At 34.9% G+C, this 20,268-nt stretch overlaps 2 protein-coding genes across 3 annotated transcripts; one reads left to right on the top strand and one right to left on the bottom strand.

Annotated features, from left to right (window-relative positions):
• The first annotated feature begins 376 nt into the window (after window positions 1–376).
• Window positions 377–2,407, top strand: LOC126704881 (probable glycosyltransferase At3g07620). Its single transcript, XM_050403872.1, has 4 exons — window positions 377–1,015; window positions 1,171–1,451; window positions 1,887–2,008; window positions 2,169–2,407. Exons 1-4 carry the CDS (start codon window positions 377–379, stop codon window positions 2,405–2,407), a joined length of 1,281 nt encoding a protein of 426 aa, XP_050259829.1.
• Window positions 2,408–6,718: 4,311 nt separating this feature from the next.
• Window positions 6,719–18,567, bottom strand: LOC126705410 (GATA transcription factor 19-like). 2 transcript variants are annotated; one of them, XM_050404407.1, is made up of 11 exons: window positions 17,929–18,567; window positions 16,695–16,781; window positions 16,469–16,602; window positions 15,981–16,082; window positions 15,732–15,846; window positions 11,472–11,531; window positions 11,006–11,074; window positions 10,272–10,340; window positions 8,193–8,273; window positions 7,109–7,177; window positions 6,719–6,995 (listed from the first exon to the last, which is right to left on the bottom strand). In XM_050404407.1, exons 1-11 carry the CDS (start codon window positions 18,244–18,246, stop codon window positions 6,948–6,950), a joined length of 1,152 nt encoding a protein of 383 aa, XP_050260364.1. In that variant the 5' UTR covers window positions 18,247–18,567; the 3' UTR covers window positions 6,719–6,947. The 2 variants fall into 2 exon arrangements, with proteins under 2 accessions (XP_050260364.1, XP_050260365.1); XM_050404408.1 differs by lacking the exon at window positions 10,272–10,340 and having other exon boundaries at window positions 17,929–18,561.
• Window positions 18,568–20,268: the final 1,701 nt, after the last annotated feature.

Here is a 20,268-nt window from a genome sequence, read left to right as displayed (position 1 = left end):
TCCTTTGGTAGCCAATGACAGATTTGTTAATTTAGGACTTTATGTATATTTTTGGTGTTGGATACTTGAAACTTATATGATATTGGTGTCACACTAACAAGATTTAATTGATTAATTTTTTTACTGTTATGCAGTAGTGTCACACGGGGTTTAACAGATATTACCCGTTGATTTTCCCTCTCATAATCACATTGAACCAGGCCTCTAAATCTCTCTCTATAGTCTATATATAAAACCAATTAACTTCTACAGCTCCCTCTTAACTAACTTACCGACCTTCCTCACTTCCTTCCCAAGAAACCAACTTGGTTTTCCTTTTCCCGCTCTAGAGAAAATCCAACCTCCAAGAAAGTAAGAGAGAAAGAAAAACCCAACCATGGCCAGAATTTTCCTAGGCATTCCCATTCCCATTCCCAATCTTTCTCCGCGCTGCTGTTTATACATTTCAGTTTTTCTCGGCGCTGCAATACTTAACATTGCATGGCTGACTCTGCCGCACTACTCCGTCAACCGCAACCCTTTCTTGAGCGATTTTCAACCACCTTTCAATGTTTTCTTACCGAAGCATGAAGACGTGGACTTCATCTCTGGTCCCCCTTACCCTGCACCAACTCCAACTGGCAGCTACAATTACAAGAAAGCTGAATGGGATGAGGATTTGAAGCATCAAGACTCAGACTTCATCTCCAGTCCCCATTACCCTGCACCAGCTCCAACTGGCAGCCACAATTACAAGAAAGCTGAATGGGATGAGGATTCGAACTACCTGGCTGATTTTTCATCGACTTACAAAGAAATGGAAAGCAAATTCAAGGTGTATGTGTACCGAGATGATGTTCTCAACAAGTACTACAAGTTTCCCTTCCCCATTACTGATCCTGATAGACTCACATGGGAGTATAGAAACGAGGGCTACTTCTTCCGTAATATCAATATGAGCACCTTCCTCACCACCGATCCTAAGCAGGCTCAGCTCTTCTTTATTCCAATTCGCACCCATCTAATGCAATCCACGGTATCTATAATGATTTAGTTTATAATCTTTGAATGTATTTGTCTATTTTCTTTCAATGAATAGGATCACTTTGCTCTTTCTATGTGTTAAAAGTGATTCTTGATATTATCCAAGAACAGAACCATTTTGATAAGTTACTTTCTTGTGGAATGCAGGAACCTAGCTATGAGGAAATGGAAATTATAGTCCAGAATTATGTCCAAAGCTTGATCCAAGAACACCCTTATTGGAATCGAAGCCAAGGAGCTGATCACTTTTTTGTGCATTGCCGCGAAACCATATATGTTCCATTACTGAATAATGCAATTCAAGTTCTGTGTGCAACTCAGGATGTTAGGCAATTTAATCCATCCATGGATATGTTTCTCCCACCTCTTGGATATGATATCTACCCAGAAGATTTCAATTTGAGTTCTGGATATGATTTTATAGATAGGTATATAGCTCATATACTCAAGAAAAAAAAAATCTCTTTTTTCAAAAATACACATGTTCTAAGCATGGTTGTTTCATTTAGTTCTTCATCTGCTACATTAAAGGGTTGCTTTTTTCCCTCTTGGACAACTACCCCACTTCTTTTTCTTTTTCTTTTATGCCTAGCAAAAATTTCTTTTCCCTACTGGAAAATTGTCGGACTTCATATTAATTGGGGAATAAAATCCTTTTCTAGCACTTGTTCTGCCAATTTCTCATGGGACATTAAGATGTAGTTAGCTGCTGCGTGGTTTTGAACTCTTTTAAGGGCATTGTTTTGGCATTTACTTTATTTCTTTGGCTAATATTGCATACATCATCCAGCATAGTCAGTTTTGGTTGTACAAGTTTCTATTTCTATGTACCTTCCACACAAATAATATGTTTCATATTGCAGGAAAAGAATAGTTGCATCAAAAATTTTGAAGGATCTTAAAATAGACGTCTGCTCATGCTCTATAGCCCTATACTATTATTATGCCTGTATAGCGAAAGCGATAGTTGAGAACTGTATTCCTGGTAATATCATCTTCCCCGAGACTTACGAAGTGATTCTAGAATAATCTTATGGAGTGTATTATGCTTTTGATCTTCTTTCTTTTGAGACCATATTTACTTTTATTTTTCCAACATGATCTCTTCTAATTGCTTTTCTAAGAAGTTCGTGTGTCTCTTGCAGTTGTCTCGTTGAGCTACCCTGAATTGCCATTCAATAACACTCTTGATTGGACGAAATTTTCTGTAATAGACTCCGAGGGAGATGTTCTCGTGAATAATATACAGGAGCAGCTGCAGGAAATTGTTAAAGACATAGAAGATGAAACATTAATCAAATTGTTTAGCAACTTACGCAAGGTAAATAATGTTCTGACTTCTTCCCCTGTTGAAAAAGCATCATACTCTGGTGTCTTGATTTGATCTTCATTTTACTTTTTTATTTTTCTTAAAAAAATGTATCCCAGCATGTTGTGTTGCTCTAGAAAATTATAAAATTTTGATGTTGGTATAAAAAGTCTATAAATGAAAGACAATTGATATGAACGTCGTGTCATGCATTACGATATTATCTTTTTCTTAGTTCTCTAAAGACAATTGATGTTTCAAACACTGATTTCTAGAATGCATATTGGCTAAAATGATCTTTAATTTCCCTTTTTCACTCAACTTAGTAACTTAAAGTTGAGTTTACTAGTTTGTTTACTGGCAAAACATGCAAGACTGTCTTAACTCAGAGTAATGTGAGGTTCTAGCATTCACAGCTTGAGAAAGTTAAATCTGGAAAATGCTTCTCAGAAACGTGAGAAATGATATATTCTCCTTGAAATGATTCAGACCTAGAATTACAAACTGACTTGTATTTTAAAATTCCTCTTCTTTGTGAATCAGGTCCAATCCCACTTTGTCTGGCATAAATCTCCAGTCAAATTTGATGCCTTTCATATGTTCATGTACCAACTCTGGCTGCACATAAACCAGTAAATCATTGGAGGACATTCCAACTTTTTTCTCTATACTTGAAATCTGTACATCAGCACGAAGGAGGAAGACTGGAAATATTTATCTAAAATGATGTGAAGCTAAATGCAAAAGCGTTATACTTGATTTCTTTGTTCTTTTTTCTTTATATAAATCTTACCAAAGGCGTCATGCTGTAAGTTGTACTATTACCTGATTGCATGTTCCTTGTGAACTATAGATTGTGCCTTTTGAAATTTGAACTATTATTTGATGACAATGTTTGTTAAAATAGTGATCCATAGTAATGCGACAAAATGTGTTTGGTCTGACTATTATTTGATAACAATGTTTGCCATTGTATCTATTACAAAGTCGAATTATTGAACAAAAACAAAAATGGAGCCTTACTGCTATCAAATGAGTATCTCAACCAGAATAGAATGTTTGCAATAATGTGTTTGGTGACCTTATATATATAGAGAGAAAATAGGCAGTTTGATTTGAGTGGTATTTCCTCAAGCAAAACCATATGACAATCTCCCCTAATAGCATATCGAGCCAATGTTATAGCAACAAGGAACCGGGAAGCCCTTTAAAGTTTAAAGCTTCTCAATCGAATCCTTTTTCTCATCTTTTATTTTGCGAACAATCTAGTTCTTTCAATTTGTACTATTCTTAGAATAATGTGGCAATTTAGGACGTTTTAGGTCATTTATGTGAGATGTCTTGACAAAAAACTAGTCTCGGAGTTCAAAATTGTTTTTCCCCAATGCACTCGTCGGAGTCAGAGCATTGACATTAGGGGCATTCTTGGTGTTCGGGAGGGCAACTTTTATTGGCAAATATTTATTTCTAAGTTTGATTTTGGATTAATTTTAGGGATAATTACAGCAAACCCACCTAAGATTTGGCCCGTTTACACTTTACCTACCCGTGGTTTAAAACTTATCACTTTGCCCACCTGAGGTTGCTCACCTGAGGTGCCTTCCGTTAGAAATCTGTTACCCACCTCTCCCTTTGCCGTTAAAAAAACACATTTTTAGAGAAAAACAAACATAACAAAGATCAAAAAGTTAGGGTTTTTTTTTTGCTTAAGAACTTCGCCTTAAAACTGCATAACTTAAACCCTCTCTCTGACTTGTTCTTCCCCAATCTCCGTTTCAGATTTTTTGCCTTCTCTCAGTTCCTCTTTTCTCTCTTCCTCTCTCACTTTTAAGCCAAAGAAAACGATTTTATTATTCCACTCTGTCACTTTCTTCATCCAAAATTTTTATTTTCCATCAGCAATGCCTGCAACAGATAATCAAGGTTCATTTCTGAATCGAATCAGTATCCGTTGAAACCAAGTGGTTTCGATGGATGGTAACCATGAACAAGAGTTGGAGGACCTCGAGCTTTTTCAGAAACATGTGGCGGATAGGTTCGCCGATCTGTTGTCTCAATCCGAGGACACTTTAGGCGATGGGCTCCTATCCATCTCGTGGCTACGCAAACTCCTCGATGTGTTTATGTGCTGCGAGGCTAAGTACAAGGCCATTTTGTTATTGGGTCGGGACCCTTCTCAGATTTCGAAGCCTCCACTTGATAAACTCGTCCCTGAGTTCCATGATTGAGTGGTGAAAGCTCTCGATGTTTGTAATGCTATGTCTCATGCTGTCGAGACCGTGAGGAATTACCAGAAGCTGGCTGAGATTGCTGTGGCCGCATTGGAGCAGAGGCCAATTGGAGATGGACAGGTTCGTCGAACGAAGAAGGCTTTGAATTCTCTGATGATTTTGCTCGAAGAAAAAGAGGGCAGCAACCATAAATGGACGAAGTTCTTAAGTAATAAAAAACCCTAACTTTTTGATCTTTGTTATGTTTGTTTTTCTCTAAAAATGTGTTTTTCTAACGGCAAAGGGAGAGGTGGGTAACAGATCTCTAACGGAAGGCACCTCAGGTGGGCAAAGTGATAAGTTTTAAACCACGGGTAGGTAAAGTGTAAACGGGCCAAACCTCAGGTGGGTTTGCTGTAATTATTCCTTAATTTTATGCTGAATAACTTATTTATTTATTTGCCAAATGTGCTATTTGGTAGCAAATTTTAGCTAGTGTTCTAAAAAAAACACTGAAAAACTGTGCTTTGAGAATTTAGTTTCAAAATTGTTTGTTTTCCCCCTAAAAACTTGTCTGGCAATACGTTTCTATTTTGGGGTTTTTATTACAAGTTTTCCACACCCTTATTTGGAGGATGAAAACATTGATAATGAAAGGTGTTCTCTAAAAACTCATCTACACTGTTTTTGGTACATGGTTTTTGAGATGAGTTTTCAAAAACAATGGGCCAAACCTTTTTCTTTTTCTTTTTTTAAAGTTAGTAGAATAGATTTATTGTAAATAAAAACACTTAAAAGTTCAAATGAACAGAGTCCAAAAAATTTCAAAGAAAAGGTAAGGGAGTTTTAACTCTCAAAAACAGAGGTACAATGAGAAAATCCCCAAACCCTTTGACCATTCAAACAACGTGTAAAGCAATGCAATTTCATCTAATCAAGGGACCTCTCAATATTTTGAAACGCACGAGGGTTACGCCTCTTCCATAGTAACTGAATCAAACAAGACAGCACTAGATTCCAATTTCCTGAGTGCTTTCCAAACCAATTCCTCCGCCCAAATACAAAGGATGAAACTGTCATAGGCATTACCCACTAAAATCCAAACATAGAGAAAACTTCACACCACAAGGCATAAATAACATCACAAAGCGACTCACAGTTTCCCCACTACACCAGCACAAGCAACACCAACCTACTAAAGATAAGGTCTTCTTAATGAGATTATCAATAGTAATGAATTTGTCCACATAAAGAAAGAAGCCCTCTTTGGAGCCTTAACACATTATATACTCTTCCTAGGGAAAGGATTACCATCTGTACCTCGAATAGCCTTGTAGAAAGAGTGAACATCAATGTAACCGTCCCCATTTAAACACCATCTCATCCTATCCCCCCTCCACCTTAGACAAGGAAGTAACTGAATCCATTTCCCAATCAAGAAACACCCTGTAAAAGTTTACATTCCAGCTCCTAACCAAGTTTTTTTAGTGAATTCCATAGGATTTTGTTTGTAAGTGTTAGAAACACCTTTTAAAAATCACCCACCAAACTGGCAAAAGTATAATTATACCTTCAAAAATGAGGTTTTAAAAAACTATACATGAGCGAATAAGCTAACAAGCCTTAAAATAAAAAAATAAATATAAAAAATAAAAATCCAGGCACAAACTTATTGGTTTGTTTTTACACGGCCTTAGGTTGGGAAGGTTACCTTGAAGTTAGTGTGAGATTCATCACCAACTCTAGCAATAGGACAGTGTTTGCATGTATGCTATTTTGTGTTTGCATGTGTTTAGGATGACTACAAACAGCACTGATAACTGAGCTACCTCCTGGAAGAATACAAGTTGAAACTTTAATTATCAAAGGATGACTACAAATTAAAGTTGACCCATTCGGCTGCTTCATGTGAACGTAGTAGGAAAGCCAAAAGCCCATTAGACCAGCTATTTTACTCATCATTTGCGCCAGCTAAATTAGAAGGTAGGCAGAAAGCTAGAAGCACATTTTCTTTACAGTTCAACCAAAGACATATTGACAATACTTCAAAAAATAAATATCATATTGACCATTCAGAAAATAAAAATAAATATAAATATAAATTAACAAAAATCTTGACAAATAACAGAGCCAAAGATATCTAGAGTTCCATCAAACGAGAGTGGCAAAAGAGAAGGAAAAAGGAACAGCTTATTCACATTATATGATTTCAATATGATGTACAGCGACTCACAAGTAAAATCTGTGTTGTACAACTCGCATCCACAAGGGAAATCTGTCTATGAACATAAAAACATATCTGGGATATCTAATGTTAGTTGAAAAAAGCAATGCACCAGCAACCCGGTCAAGAACAGACCATATGCACTTACTAGAGATCATATTATGGGCACATGGCATTTTCTTCAACTCCTTGGCCAGTCAGTCACCATGCTGGAATCATCGATGTCAACCTGTAAGTAGGTATTCATGAATGTTAAGGAAGTAATTAACAAAAGCTTTTTTTACTCAGCTGGGGCATGTGGTGTTGCTTAAAATCTAACATCAAGGCAGTAGAAACCAATACCTGATCATCAAAATTCTCAGGAATCTCAAATTCCGTCCCAGAAGCATTTGCAAGTTCATCAAGAGTTTCCTGTAAGAACCATATAATATTAAGTTGCAACTTCCAAAGGTATAATACCATGATGACACTGGGATCCCTTCAAGAAAGTTGAATAAATTTCTTCAGATGGCCAAAAAGATGAGAAAGGGAAGAAAGTCACATTGGTTGATTTAAGTCTTTCATGCTTTGATAATTTATATTCTAATTTTTATCATTGATATACGTACACATATAAATTGATAATATGATCCTATTGTGGAATATTAGGGGAATTTAACACCGAAAGATAACTCTAGGCCTTGGATCAAGAAATAAGGAATAGGCAGAGTGAAGATGGTCCTTAAGTTCACATCTAACCCATCAATAATAATGGAAATCCAACATCAAAACAGTGATCTAAGAGATAAAATAGCATCTAATATAATTTAGTGTAATGCTGAAGTATATATTTAAACTGTACATAGTTTTTTTTTTAATTAATTCTTAAATTAAATTATATGAAACATAAGTTGCATGCAACAAAAGGGGGTTATTGTTTGGTGCAAAGGGGAAAAGTCTCAGATCTGTGGCACAAGTAAGCAGTTGTAATCATTTAGGCCAGTTTGGATGGAGGGGGAGAGAGCAGGAGTAGAGAGTAGAGTTGGCCAAAAATTAGGCTGGCCAACTCTACTCTCTACTCCCCCGCTCTTCCCCTCATAGGTTTTGGCCAATGCTACTCTACTCCCCCTCCATCCAAACTAGCCATTAGAGTGCCACTTTATGTCAAAGGTGTTGAAGGATAGGACTGTATCCAGATCTCTCACAGAACCTTAATTTAGAGATACCAATATTAGCTAATGGAATGCAAGCAATAAAGCTTCATCAAATTTTGCACAAATTGTCAGATACATGTGTACAGACATTACATAAAGAATTTGTTTGAAAGCAAAGGAATCCACCAAAGATGATGACAACTGGAGGAATAGTCAAAGATATAGAGGCCAAGAATATAATCTGTCCTGAACCTATTATCATTTCAAATTGCTTTATTAATAGAGAGAAATACCTGCTCATCAAGGCCAATGGATGGATTATCCAATTGGATGGACAGATGTTCGGTAACAGCTTCAGCAACGTCCAGGAAATCCTGCATAAAATTTTTTTTCAACTTTTTTTAAATTAAAATAAATTTTTGACTTATAACCAAATACAGACACATAAGCAGTCGCCTTCAAATTGTCTTTTTTTTTTTTTTTTTGTTTACTTGGTAGTTCAAAAATGGCAACTTTTAGGTAACAATTAATTATAACTGGCTCTCTAATTTAGTAATACAGTAACATGATCATGAAATTACAAAGGAACATAGGCATCAAAACCACAAGCTGAAATGGTAATAATAATAAAAGTGGTGGTGGTCGTTAGCAAAATTCCCCAGTTAGGTTGTAAATGATAATAACAACCACTCATATGTGCACAAAACAAAATGCCATATCTATCCAGCTTAATAACCCTCTTGGTCACATTTGATCACACCTATCCTATTTTGTTAAAAGTGTGCTTAAAACTCAAAGCTCCAAGTTCCAAAGTTTAAACACTTTGCATGGCCAAAGCAAATCTTATTTAGCGAGGCACGCACTTTTCTAATGCTTTTTGAAAGACCACAAAGCACACAAAAAGATATATGAATCATTCAAAATAACCGTTTGATCTTGAAGGATGACATGAGTAATTGATCTATGAAATAAATAATATTCTTGAGGCACTACACAACAAATCTTTTTTCACATATCAAAAGACACAAATAAGGATAATTTATGATTCTTGTGCTTTTTTATCTTTGCCATATACATCATTATGATCATAACTATCACAATTATGTATTTATATAAAGCACATAAGAATTATAGAAAATGTTATGTTTAAACTTTATATTATTATCGTATTCTCCATTGATAATTGTTTTCTAATTTCCTAAATAGAAATATATGAGATTGAAATAGATTCGGTAATTTGAACTTACAAACTTTGTGCATTTAAACCATCCATTAGAGATATGCAAAAAAGAAAATTAGTATTTTTGAGTTTATTAACCTCTTTTTTTTTCATGCGCTACGAACCTCTAGCAGTTATTATAAATTATATTTGAAAAATGCGTGATTTACTTCAATGAAGAGCACGCTTGTGATCTATCACCAATTTTATACACAAAACACACACATATATATACACCTTGTGTAACCCTAACCAAATGATGTTTTGACAAAGCTATCATTGTATTCAATTGTCCTTTTTTTTTTTAATAAAATCAAGGTTTGCAAAATATCAAGATAATTATAAATCGATAACTATCTCATCTATAAAATATTAGAGTTCAAGTTTTTTGTACTCTAAAATAATGAATAGGATAATAGGATATTAAATAACATCTTATTGATATAAAATTTGACGTTCGCATTTAGAACAAAAATAACATGTAATCAAAATGGTGTCAAAAAAAAAAACCCTTATTAAATCCAAACTTAAGTGGTGCTACATTAATAGACACTTAAACCAAGTGCAACTTGAACCTAATCTCCACCACCCCCCCCCCCTCCCACAAAAAAGCAACACACACACAACACTTGTATGACAACACAAACTTTACTAGCCAAGCATATGAACACTCTTATACCTTTTTTCTACTCAAAGGCATTGGTAAATACTATAACTTAGAACCAAATAGGTAAGAGAGTTTTTAGTGGTATATGACTAATAAAAACCAAGGCTCAATATAAAATATCTTATCCCTCAAACGCTTCTCATTTGTTTCTCCTTATTCAGATTACTTAAATATACTGTAATAGTTTGTTTTCTTTCATTTTTTTTCTTCCTTTATTTCCCTAGATGTTAACCATAAAGCTTCTTGTTCGGTTAGGACTCGAGGTTCCAATTGAAAACACTTGCTGCAATGCTCCAAAAACTGCCTACATTGTCTAATCCTTATTTTGTCTTTAAAATCTCTTGTGAAGTCAAGTAAACTAATCATTCAAAACCAAAAATGCAAAAACACAGAAAGATTTGAAGATACTGTCCATGAAATAGGATCAGACATTGGATCATCTGTAACTGATGCACTATTTGTTCCAGCTCCAACTACACATTATACCTGCTCACCCAACCTCATAGAAGGATTTTCAGGATCCAAAAGTACAGGCTTATTGTCATCTGGGCTTCCCTGAGCAGCCAACACAGGACAGTCCGGTGAGAAGGACCCCGTAGAGCATTAATATTTTGAAACCATGGTTTAGACTGCTTTTTTTTTTTTATATAGTAAAGTATGTTTTATGCGGAATCACTCTTGAAAACATATCAACAAATACACTATCTTGGAAAGAAATTTTCCTATTAAAGTTTTTATTTGACATCACATCTTAAACAACTTAATTTGATTTATTATTTGGCAAGCCCAGAAAGATAGAGATGAGTTTGTATAACAAGAAACCATTCTTTAAAAAATAAGGAAGTATTTTATTGCATAATGACTAATTCATGTACAATTTTTTTTTTTTTTTGATAAGTGACTAATTCATTTACAATTGAAATAAAGAAGTCCAAAAAATTAGAGATGAGCAGTATTATGTACAGAAAGACAGTGACTCCATAAACTCCAGAAACAATTGCTACTAGTAAAGTTACTTATTAAAAAAAACTACTAGTAAAGCCCCAAACGTGAGACCAATCAAATAAAGAACTAGTAAACAGAGCTAACAATGGGTAACAGGAAATCAAGACTCTACCAAATTTAAGAATTAAACTGAAATGCACACAGATACACACTGAAGATTAATTTGCTTTGCTCATATGCATCACTGATTAACAATTAATCCTAAGAATCTATACCTGCTCATCCTGATTGGCATAGGAATTCTCAGGTTCCATGGTTGAAGGCTTAATATCAGCTGGAGTTTCCTGTGGTAACATGGATTCATCAGAAATGAGATTCCATACATAATATATTAGTTAAGATATTATCATCAGAAATGAACCCTATAAATACAAGAATCCAGTTGAGATCAGGTCCATATAAACTGATATGGCAAAGAACAAAAATTTTCATTAAACAAACAATCCATTGCGACTCAAGGTATGTGAACAGATCTTGGGTATGTGATGTCCAGGTACATGTGTTTGCAAGCATGGCATACATCTGCATTTGCTTTCAAAGAATTATAATTATTTGTAATGCATAAACCATACCCAAGCATGTCCCAATGTCAACTGGACACAGATACCCATGTGAAATATAGGGAAAGTAAACACAGATCAAAATTTTTTTTTTATAATAAACATAGATCAAAATACGTACAGGTTCATTTTGGTCAAAAGAAATAGTCCTTCCAGCTTTTGTAAGATCTCTCAAGGTTCCCTTCAATATCAGCAAAAAGATTAGATAAGGGTAAGTAAGGGCAATGGATATAATTATAATAACTTCACACAAATATTAAAAACAACACTATAGCTTGTAAAATAGAGAAAAAAAAAATTGATAAATTAGAAGCAAGAATAGAATTTAACACCAATGATACCTTGCACACATAATATAATCATTCTGCATATAAAATATTTTATACTTAAAACTTTTATTACTTAATGAAATAGTATAGTAATGGAAATTACAGAAGTCATGTACAACTTGGTGACCATCTAAGATCCAGTAAAATACTGTATTTCACTTGACAAAGGTGAATTAAAGAGTCTCATCCATGGAAAATAATCCATCACAAAGAATGATAAGCACATAAGAACCATAAAAACATCAAACAAACAAAAAACTTACACCTAGCAATCCACATAGCAGAGAGGTAAATCTAATTTTCCAAGAATGGGCACTAAGGACTGAACACATTAATTGTTTGTTATTAATTATCTTTAAAGACGGGTTACATAAAGCGGGGTAACCCTCTCTTTATCTCAAATATGGCACCATGAGAATCCAAAACGAAGTTAGCTAACATCTTCAAAACATACATTATTCAGGACTTCTTACTTATTACAATACATCAATAATAACAACAATTTAGTTCCAAAGATTTTAGGGTCAGCTATGAATCCTGAATAGGCCAATCAGGATTGACCACATATATTCTTTTCAGCCATTCTATTCTATCCCAAGTCATACTCTATGTTACTTCCTTCCTTAATTCATTAATTGATTATCCGATCCCATGACTTTTCCCATTTTCGTCATTCACAATGTGTCCTTCACCTTAATCATCCTAATTCTTCAAACAAACCTACAATTTCTATCCTCAATTGATTACTCATTTCAGACAATCTTCTGTATCACTTCATGTTCATGATGATGACACAAAAGACCAAAAAATAACAAAGCAAAGCTAAGAGCATTGTGAAAATCTAAAACAGAGGTACAATGAGTAAAACCCCAAACCCAAGACCATTCGAACAAGGTGCAAAGCAATAAGGATTTCAACAGATTAAGGGATCTCTCAATATTCTAAAACCTGCAAGAGTTGCACTAATTCCATACTAACCAAATCAAACAAGATGGCACTAAATGCCAAATTGCCGAGGAGTGCTTTACAAACCAATTCCTCCCCCCAAATAAAAAGGATGAAATTGTCATAGGCATTACCCACCGAACTCCAAACATAGAGAAAACTTCAGACCACAAGGCATAAATAATATCACAGTAAAGCAATAAGTGACTCACTATTTTCCTACTACACCGACACAAGCATCACCAACCTACTAAAGAAGCCCTTCTTAAAGAGATTATCAATGGTAAGGATTTTGCCCCAAGCTGCTGTCCACATAAAGAAAGAATCCCTCTTTGGGGTTTTGACACACCATATACTCTTCCATGGAAAGAATGAGCGAACATCAAATGTACTATTCCCATTTAAACACCATCTCATTCTATCACCCCCAACCCCCCCGGTAGGCACCAGAGAGTAAATATGGGTAATGAAGGAAGTCACTGAATCCAATTCCCAATTGTGCAATACCATGGAAAAGTTTACATTCCAACTCCTTACCTCTTCACCAATGTTGTGATCCAACATATAAGACACTAAGGCTACCTTGCTTATAATTTTCAAAAGCAACATTATCTCTACATCTAGGTTGACTTCTATCTCTCTATCTCTAATTTAATTGTTACTTGAACCTCCCTATACCACCACCAAGTCTCCTTAGTCGGTCACCAACATCCTTTAGATTTCCCAAGTATGTCTTTAGCCTCTCTATACAATTGGTCATTTCATTCCACATCTTATCAACATCTTCATCTAAAATTCTACTTGTCTTCCTTGATCATTTATCTTTAAATACATCTTGCTTCTTCCCTTTTCAAAGCCCACTACTAATCTGTGAGTTTCTTAGTCTAATACCTCTTCTTCTCCATCTTCCATTATATTTAGTACCACCAACATATTTTAAGTGGTAATGCTGTCTCCTTGTATCACCTTACAATCTTTACATCTACTATCCAATTTTTGAGTAAGGATGAAATCTACTTTATTATTGTATGTCCCACTTTGAAGGTAGTTAAGTTTGATTCCCTCTTCTTGAAACAAGTTTTCGTTAATAACAAACCATTCGTTGTTGCATAATCTAATAGCATCTCTTGCTTCACTCCTTACTCCAAATCCCTAGCCTCCATGAACTCTCAAAGCCCCAATATTTATTTCACCATGAGCATTCAGGTCTTCCCCAAAAAAATTCTATTTCCCATTTGGAAACCCTTAAATCAACTCATTCATGTTCTCCCAAAATCATTACTAAGTAGATTCTTCCAATCCTGTCCCAGGAGGATACAAAAGAAAATAGAAATTGCAACGCTAGATGGTCTTCCTAAATTGCAAGTCAAGAAAGATTTCTTGTACTCAACATCAAGGGAGAGAGTGCATCTCCCATTTATTCCTCTAAAATTTAAATTTGAGAACACAAGGGAAGACAAGGGAAAGGATTATTTTCCAAATTGAGAACACAATTTGCTGCAATCACACCCTCAATCTATCTATGAATGTTATTGACTACAATCAAGCCTATAGGCTATTCCTATATCCTTTCCTAAAAGGACTAGGACTCCCAAATAATCTATTCCTCGAAAGACTACTAATATTAGCCAAGAAACTAGTAGCTCATTGGTATTGACTGGTCTCCTTTATAAGGAGAAATAGGGTTTGAATTTCCCCTTCATTACTTGTAACCATTGAATTATCAAAAAAGAAAGACTAAGATTACAAATAACACAAAGAAAGTACTTAAGAACTTCTAAATCAACTAAGAAAAGGACTCAAAATGCAAAATATGATTCATGAGCCTTCAGCACAGCTAAGGACAACCCTTTCAAAAAATATGGAATTTACTAGTTTGTCCTTATTCTAGTAAAACTTAAGTGATTCAACAGAAAGTAAACAATAAGTAAGACTCAATTCAACTGAGATTAACTAAGCAAGGTCTCAAAAGATCTCTCCATCATCCAAAATATCCCAAATTGTTGCTTCAGCACAAAACCAGCTTACCCTCACCTCTTATAAGTCTTCAAAGGGGGTTTCCAGTTACCTTCCCATCACAATATTAAACCTAGTTTCAATGTCGTGTGCATCCTAATTTAACCGTTCAAGATTTGTTTATTTAATAAAGAAACCAAACAAAGAGTTTGTACTGAAGCCTCTTCAGTGAAAAGAAAAATAAAAAATGGCCCAAGAAGGCTTAAGAACAGTTCAAGAACATACTTTTAGTTCCAGCAGGTTTTCTTTTAGTCGCTCAAAAAATGTGGTCACAACAATCCTGAAAGTGCTTTTGCAAACTACGATTATCGGTATTATTTCTGACCACATCTTTGTTGGGAAGCCATCAGATGAGACATCAAGTAAATTCTTACTAAATTGATGTGACTCTTTTGACATGTATACAAGAAGTCAAGAATAACATTTAATTGAATTCTTCCAAATAAAAGGTGTTGGGATAACCCATGATCCAAACTTGAACTGCTCACAAGTTCAATAAATCATCTATATGTAACATAAATCTCCAGACTCAACTTGAGCTTTAGCCCAACTCAATCAAACCCAAATTCATCAGCTGAGCTTGAGTATACTCATACTTGGCTTTCATTTTGCTCATTTCCATACATATTGACTGCTATACCCAAACATTGATGCTAAGTTCATAGTCCAAAGACATCTAGTACATTTCTTTAGTATTTTGCTAATGGCCATCTAATACCTCTGTCATGTTCTGTCATCTCCATTAGCATGGTCATCTACATTTTATGATTCCATTGCATACTTCATCACAAAATAAATCTTTGCTAAATCTAATGATAGTCTTGAGTCCCTACCTCATAGAATGTCAAAAAACTGATAAATTACATGAATAATTAACTCAAAATAATGCATTTTGTGAATAAAGAAGACTTGGATATAAATAATTGCAAGAACAAGAATTTATATAAAATCTTTTTTGTTGATAATTACATACACCCAATGAGTCTTGGACCCAAGTCCTCACCCTCCACCTTGCTCTTATGAGTGGAGGAAATGCCATTTGAACTAGAGTTCAGTGGCTTACATAAAATATATTAACAGACAACACCTACCTTGTTTGCCCACATCAGCCCACAAGCATTGCAAAGGGATCTTGGACCAGCTGGCCCCCGACGCATTGCTGGAGTAGACTTTTCACTAATCCCACAATGTTGGCATCTACGTAAACTATACAGAATGTAGAAGAAACATATAAACACAAAATATGATACACAGAAATCCATCCTATCATTAAAGAGAATTGATTTTATCTGTTTTCTAAGGTTTAAAACTGGTAAATGAACATTAAGCTTCAAACTCACATAGGTGCAGGACAAGGCGTGCCATCACTTGAATCCCAATTTTCACCAGCTACTTTAAATGAATTCTTCAACGATGCAAACTGCCCATTCTTACGATGCATCCTAGTAGACAAACCAATTTGAATTTATATACTACCAAACTCTAGCACAATACCAGCCTCAATGATTGAAGGATGTTTTATGTGTCAAATTCTACACAAAAAATGTACCAATATTCCTTTCAAATGTGAAAATCAAAGGTTATGGAAGACATAAAATACATGCTACATCCAATTCAGGTTTGTGTGTCCCCATCAGAGAGAGAGAGAAGATTAAGTATCTATATATTCAAAGCAGGAAAAGAGAGGGGGGGGGGGGGGGGGGTGTTGAAGGTGCCACTTGAGCAATACCTCATTGGCAACATTGTCTTATATAATGTATTAATTATAAGAAAAGGTTTTGTTTTCCAACATAACACAGAAGTTTCCCAAAAAATTGTTACAACTCACCTTTGAGCAACCTCTTTTCGACACGTGTACCGGATTTTCTTTTCAAAACATCTCTCTTTCCGCTTTTCACGGAACCTAACAAGAGATGCAATCCTTCGTGAAAGTTTCGAACCTCGTGAGGTCTCACCTATACCCTAGAGTGTATTTGGAGAAAAAAACAATAAAAAAGAATTAAGGAACATTAACAAAATTTATCAGAGAGAGAAGTGGTTTTTCACAGGGATACCTTGCTATTTTGTTGTAGCAGAAACTGAGAGCTAGGGACACTATTGGGTATGTCACAACCCCCCAGTAGTAGTAGCACTGCCTGCACCTGCATATGCACATTCCAGCCAATTAAGCATCACTTAACCCAAAAAGAAACTCAATTCATTCTGAAAAGGTGTGTTGATTCACAAGTACCCCAACTAAACAATGCAATTGACCTAATGAAAAAAAGTATTCCATGCAAGTTGACTATAAAATAGGCATGGGAACACTCCAAAGATCATAACATAATTGTCAATTAGTCATCTTTACACCCAAAAAAAAAAAAAAAAAGTTAGCACCCAGCCCAATGAAAAGAGATGATTACAAAATCTAACATCTCATATTCTAATATGTGGCGGAGGAATCTCAAACATGGAATTTTGGCAGGAGCGGAATGCTCGTATTTTGTAGAAGCCAAAAGTTTAATTCAAGACCTGAAACTAGCTTTTTTCCATACTTTGCTTGGTGGACAACGGCATCTGGTGTTTTCACAATAGTTGTACTTTTCATGCATATTAGTCTGTTTATTTTCATGTTTAACTCAGTACACTTCCCATGTGCCTTAGTTCTTTGTAATTGATTTATCTTCATTCAATGAAGTTCTACCATTTATTAAAAAAAAACAACATAATAGTCAATTACACATAGTAGTCTGGAAGAATCTCCTCCCATCCATTATGTGGTGATCGATAAAGCCATCCGTGCCTATTATTTTAAACAAATTACATAACTCATTAAATAAGTCATGTGACTATAAATACACAGGGATGCTTTTATTAATCGCCTAGTAACGGTTGGAGGAATTTTCCTTCAAACTGATTTTTTTTTTTTTTTTTTTAGAAATAATTATAACATGCTGCAGCTCGAACCATTTCCCCCCAAAACCCCCCAAGCACTTTGTGCATGGGGGAGGTGCCAATATTTGGAAGTAAAATCTTTGGGCACTTTGGCCAATATTTATAGTAATTCATCAAACATATAATACAAAATACCCAAAAGGCAATGCCCCACCTAACAAACAAACTGATACATTTCTATAAGTAAACAACTTATAACAAACAAATAGGAATCAAAGTAACTAATAAACATTTACTAAAAATATATATATTTACTAAAAAGAGTAAAGCTAGAAAGTGCCGTTCAATACTTGATTTTGTTTTTCCATTGGGTCAAAAAAAAAAAGAAGAGAGAGAAAAATAGTACTCGCAAACCTTATCAGGCGTAACCGCTGGGAAAACGTAGACCTCGCCTTCGAAGGCGATGGTGAGCTCGCTCGTGCGAGAAGCCGAAGCAGAAGCAGAAGCGCCACTGGCACGAGCCTCCACTTCTACTCCTCCTCCTCCTCCAACTCCAACTCCTACTCCTCCACCATTCATAGCCTCGTGCTGAGCACTTCTTCCATTCATGTACTCGTATTCGGATCCACCTTCGTCTCCGTCCATCTCTATCGGCACCTGAACAAGATGGTTCTCTCTCTCCTCCTCCTCCAATGGCCTCACTTGCAGTGGCTGCGGATTCACCATCTCCATTCCTCAACCACAAGCATCACTCACTCACTCTCTCTCTCTCTCTCAAAATTTTCTCGGTTCCCAAACAGAAACTCTGTTAATTCGAAGTTTTTTTTTGAAAAACACACAAATTTTCACGTTCTACTAAATAAGAAGTAATAACAACTTCTCTTAACCTTAAATAAAAAGTCATAAAACCCTAAAATCGTAAATATAAAACACGTGTTTTATATTTACATATTGAAAAGGTTTATTTTATGTATCCTAGAAGAGACTCTCTATTTATTTTCAGATACTGAATAATACTGAGAAAAAAAGAGGTCTGTGAGTGAGTGAAGGAATCAAAACTGAATTTTTAGGTTTTTTTTTTTTTTTTTTTGGTTTTTGGTGTTTTCATTTTTTTTATTTATATATAGTTTTTGAGAGGCGATCTCAGCCGTTGGATAGAAGTGTGGAAATTAGGTGTGGGGTCCCATGGAGGGGGTGGGGTCACGTATAGAGGACGAGGAGGAGGGGGTACGTTTCATGTGTGGGGTGTGGAATATGATGTTTAATTGTGTGCATCATCACCTTTGATAGGAGATCGTGTGGTGGAGAATTGAGATGGAATTTGTGGTTGCGAAGGGGCCCAATTTCATGATAACATACACATGGAAAGAAAAATTCTAGAACCATGACTAATTAACACCCATTTTCAGTTTTCACGGCTATCCCATGTGGGTGACAATGAGTAATTAAAAAAAAAAAAGTAATGATTCAATTTAAAAATGACAAGTAATATGTCAAACATCAATCGATTTTTGATATAGACAAAAATTGAACACCAATTCTCTTATTCAACTATTAAAGACTTTACTAGTTAAATTAACTAAAACCCACAATTTATCACATGATTCACTTATAATAGTTCTGGGAAAAAAAAAAGTGTGAAATTAGTTATGGTCTTAAAATAATTTCAAAAGGAAATGGTGTTGGGTTTTTTGCCCAAGCTAAACTCACAATATGTTTAGATATCAACTTGTTAAAAAAAATTAAGAATAAAAAATTATGTGCATTAATCACAATATCACTTAAGCATATTATAAATTTGAGTGTGTAATTAAGTGTATTTCTGCCTTATTCAATATTCATCCACAAAATTCTATGCAAATATTATGAGCGGATACATAATGAGTAGAACTTGGAACTCTCACGTAATTTCATGATATTTGGGTGTTTGTGTTTATTTTTATTTTTCTTTTTCTTTTTTTGGGTAAGAGTTAAGACTTAAGACATAAACGAAGACTCACCTAAAAAAAAAATAAAGACTACTCAAGTCCAAAGTCTGTTCTAAAGTCGTGCAAGCTATGGTCTCTTTGACCTACTTGTTCTGTTCTCACCTATGAGAATGATGCTTTCTTTGGCCAATTTGGCATCCTTTCACACTACTTTCTTTTCAAGATATCTATATTTCACATTTAGAGGCAGTTTGGATTCCACTGAATCCGGCGTCTGTGTTTTACAAGTTTTACGTTTTTCCTTTTTTTTTTTTTTTTTTCCGCATTTGTTGACTTTGGGTAACAGAATTTATTGTTATGAACAGTGTATGCACTGTTCATGCACTGTGCATACACTATTCACGTATTAAAAAATATTAAAAATGGGTCCCACGATACTATTTACACATTTAAAAATTATTTTGCTACAGTGTTTTCAGTTTTCAGTTTTTAGTTTCAGCAACAATAAGTTCAATCCAAACGGACCCTTAATACAAGGTAATGACTAATGACTTAAGAAGATATATGTTTGATTATTTTAAATATTGTAGAAGCAAATCTCTACTATTCAATTAAAACTAAAGCAAAATGAGTATAGACATTGACCATTGAATTAGTGGGGGGTGGAAATGTAAGATTATCGAACAATACATATCAATTTCTTTCAAAAAATTGAACGAATAATAAACACACACAAAGGTGTTGCAAATATTTAGCATTGAAGAGGAAAATATTAAGTCCATATCAATAGCAACTAACAAAAGCTCAAGACTCTTTACCATAATTA

This window comes from Quercus robur, chromosome 11 (genome assembly GCF_932294415.1).
Source record: "Quercus robur chromosome 11, dhQueRobu3.1, whole genome shotgun sequence".
NCBI classification, from domain to species: domain Eukaryota; kingdom Viridiplantae; phylum Streptophyta; class Magnoliopsida; order Fagales; family Fagaceae; genus Quercus; species Quercus robur.
Note: the sequence above shows the minus strand (reverse complement) of the source record. Positions and strands in the feature narration are given on the sequence as shown.